At 30.2% G+C, this 4,061-nt stretch overlaps 1 protein-coding gene across 1 annotated transcript; it reads left to right on the top strand.

Annotated features, from left to right (window-relative positions):
* Positions 1–1,793: 1,793 nt before the first annotated feature.
* LOC145068514 (bifunctional bis(5'-adenosyl)-triphosphatase/adenylylsulfatase FHIT-like) lies at positions 1,794–3,140 on the top strand. The gene is made up of 5 exons (XM_079015486.1): positions 1,794–1,977; positions 2,058–2,162; positions 2,526–2,672; positions 2,755–2,853; positions 2,937–3,140. The coding sequence occupies exons 2-5, from the start codon at positions 2,058–2,060 to the stop codon at positions 3,066–3,068; spliced, it is 483 nt and encodes a 160-aa protein (XP_078871612.1). The 5' UTR covers positions 1,794–1,977; the 3' UTR covers positions 3,069–3,140.
* The last annotated feature ends 921 nt before the right edge of the window (positions 3,141–4,061 follow it).

Genomic DNA, 4,061 nt, shown 5'->3' with positions numbered 1-4,061 from the left:
ATGAAACAAAGAAGCATGAGATAGAGTGGCAGATTGGAAAGAAAATGTGGATATAAGATTTCAAAGGTTTGATACCATAATAGTCAGTATATTTCCCATAAAAAGATATTGCTTCATTACGAACGAATCTCCCTAATCTAATATAAGAATAGTTTTATTCTCTTTTTGACATGTGTCATCGTATTAGGTCTCATAATTAATGCATATTTTATTTTATTTTTTGTCATGTGTCACCTTATTATGTCTTATAATTAATACATGTCAATTGTCAACCTATTGATTCTCTATTTCAAATTTTAAATTTCTCACTCTAATTACATTAAATTAATAACATCAGAATAAAATTAAAATAGATTTAACACAAATTATAAAGTGGTATAATTTTACATATTTATTTAAATCAATGATTATAATTTAATATAACAAAAAAAACCTTTTAATTAATAATTTATTTAAAATAAGTGATTAATAAGTTTAAGATTTTATTATTAAAATTTAATTAATTTTATAACCATGATTTCCAAATATTATAAACTAGTATATACATAAACATAGAATACATATGCCAATGCCATAATACAGTAATACATGTGCCTAACTATATGTCCACCAATATCATGCTCTAAGACTCACTGGGTTACTCACTAAGCTCAATAATCAATACCCATTCCAACTTGGTCCTAATATTCAAACTCCAAAGTCTTTTTACCTAAGATAAAAGGTTTCGTTTAAATTTCACAAACATCTTTGGGGTTCGCTTAGAGCACACACAAGAGGAGATTTTTCAAAGCTTTTTCACTTTGAAAAAGCTATGAAAAAAACTCTTCCTATTGTGACAGCTTTTTCACTAAAAGCGTTTTCAAAAGAAATTGTTAATTAACAAGTTTTTTCATAGAGCCTTTCAGTTGAAGTGGTGGGTTTCATAGACATTGAGTTAAAAGTTATCAACTTATAAAAAGCATTAGAATAATATAAATATCTTTAGTTAGTCATATGAAAAAATAAATGGAAAAAAATAATAAAATAAAAACTCTCGGATTATGAGTATACGTTAAAGCTTGTTGAATTGATGATGCAACATTTACACTAAAAAGCTTCGTGAAAAAACTTCTTTATTATCAATGTTGTTAAGCTTGCCATGAAGGGATTTGAACAAGATTGTTACATCATCTTCATTGATGAGCAGTTCAATAAAAAAATACTAATATATTATTGATAAAAAAAATTCATTCGTATAAAACTATCACAATTACTTCATAAATATATAGTTATTAGAGCATCCACAATGGTGAGTCCAATTGGAGAGTTGAATGAGTTGAGAAGTCCATGTGTCATTTAATAGATAAAACTCAATCATTGTGAGATGTCACATTAGCATTCAATGGATTTAGAGTTCAATGGTCATTAAACTCTTCAATGGAAAAAAGAAAAGTATTAATCTTTAAATATTTACTATAAATTACATTTTATAATATTCTATTGAACTTTATAGAGTTCAATGTATTATAGAGAAAACCATAATAGAGTTGTATGGATTTTAGAATGATGATATGGCGATCCATTACATTCCATGGAGTTCAATGCATTGTGGATGCGTTAGTTTGAACCTAATACCACGCGCAAACCCACCTAAATATCATTTGTTTTCTTTCTTGGTTTTGTTATCTTAATGATTTTTCGTAGACTTGTAACTCATATAATCGTAGTTAAAGACCAATGAGGCAATGACCATTTCATTATTGGTTATGACAAAATACTTATATCATATAAAACAGAAAAAGCATTTTTATGATATAAAACAGAAAAAGTTGGTTGAATAGCATTATTTTACATATACTCGATCACCTCCTACCCGCCTTCTACTTCAACTTCCAATTCCTCCGTCAAACTCCAGCCACCACTGCGGATTATCGTTTCCAAATTGCAAGATCTTCATCCTGTCACTTGAAAAATAACATCAGAATTAAAGCAGTTAAAGTAAATATTCTCTCTTTCAATCTTCGGTTTCAATCCAGCTTGTGTTCTTTTCATGTTAATTTGAAAATCGACCTGCACAGATGGCCGATTATACTTTCGGACCTCACAAAATCGATCACAACGACGTCTTCTACACCACAGATCTTCTTTACGCTTTTGTGAATCTACTCCCTGTTCTTCCTGGTAATTTATCATCAGCTACTTGTTAATGCGTTCATTAATCATGATGTTAGGTTTTCGTTTGGACTTTCGTGCCATGATTATCGAGTTTACAACTTTTATGCATCGATCCATCGGAATCTTCTGTCTATTGCTTACACGATTCTGCTTTACATAAATCTGAATTAGTTTTTGTTTTTTTCTTCTACAGGTCATATCCTTAATTCAAGTATTACGCTTTGAAATAAGCTAGTAGTTAGCAAATCTGAAATCTCTATAGCTAATCAATGTTACCATTATCTCAAAGCTCGTGTTCTTATTTGATTGAAATCGTAGATCACTGAAATGAATTTGGATTTTTTTTTCTTTGATTTACTTGACGATAAACACATGTGTTGGTATGCCCAAAGCGCGAAGTAAAGCGATTTGGTGAGCTTACGACAGAGGAGACTAGTGAGATGTGGATTACAGCTAAGAGAATTGGTAATCTGCTCGAGAATTATCACAAAGCATCTTCTCTCACCTTTACAATCCAAGTAATTAAGCTTCCATTGGCTTTCTTTTATCGTTCTTTTGACATTATATAATATTTATATGGGTTCCCTTTTTTTCTTTCAGGATGGCCCACAAGCAGGACAATCTGTTCCACATGTTCATATACATATCGTCCCTCGAAAAGTTGGAGACTTTGAGAATAACGATGATATATATGATGCTGTAAGTTCTCAAACATGATCAATCATATATAATCACAATAGATTCATTATTATGTATAGTAGTTATTGTTTTGATCTTTGTAGATCGATGAGTCGGATAAGAATTTGAAGAAAAAACTAGACTTGGACAAGGAGCGGAAGGATAGAAGCTCGGAGGAGAGAGTTCAAGAGGCAGAAGAATACAGAAAGCTTCTGTCATTCGAGCCAGAATCATAATATTGTTAAAACTCTTTTGTATATTTATGTATGTATTTGGAATAATTCATAATAAATATGATTGTTGCATTTTGTCATATAAAATAATAAAATACTCCGTAATGTCTATCAAATTAATAATTGTAGGTAATATTTTATCCTAAATTTGTTAAAGTTGTAACATGATCTCTAATTGTCTATATATAGTTCATATCCATATAAAGGTAAACTATTTACAAAAACGAGGTCAAGCTTGCAGAATAACGTAGTAAAGATGGAGAGATGAACAAACATTTAACTTTTTTTTTTCAATTGTGGCAGAATTTCCATCACATAATGTGTCTCAAAACTTACCAAAACATCATCACTAATCGACGAATCAGTGAGGGAATAATCCGTCACCAAGCAACGACCTTTAACCACTGGTATTTTTCGGTGGTTTTTTAATGGCAGAAAGAAATTTTAAAAAATTTAGGAAGATTTAGAGAAATAAGAACATTACAAAGAACATTACAAGGAAAATTTTAAAAAATTTGGGTTCTAAAGATATCCGATGCAATTCATTTTAGTTTTTTGCTTTTATTGTAAAGCCAATAATACGATTGTGTTACAATTTTCTCCAAAACAAAAGCTTTCTCCGCTTCATTAGATTGCAACAAAATGAAATTCTAAAATCTCCAAAGAAACAAAGGAATTGACAATAACCACCTCCAAACCTTTTCTAGAGTCATTTTGAATATTTGGGTTATCCAACCACAAAAGTAACTCACATAAACCATTAAAATTGGGTGTGTTCAAACCCCATCACAACATAATTTGATTCCAAATGTCATATTCAATCGACAATCTAAGAATAAGCTATATGTATATGCCACATCCAACTCACACGAGGGGCATAAAGAGATTAAACTTTCAAGCATCTTCTTTGTAAATTATTCTCTAGTAGGTAGTCGTTTCAAGAGAACCACCCAAATTAAAATGTTCACTTTAATGAGTACAAATATTGTCTCATCT

The sequence above is a fragment of the Lactuca serriola genome, chromosome 8 (genome assembly GCF_051521515.1).
Source record: "Lactuca serriola cultivar US96UC23 chromosome 8, Lser_US96UC23_V15, whole genome shotgun sequence".
Lineage (NCBI taxonomy): Eukaryota > Viridiplantae > Streptophyta > Magnoliopsida > Asterales > Asteraceae > Lactuca > Lactuca serriola.
This window is presented reverse-complemented; position numbering and strand designations above follow the sequence as displayed.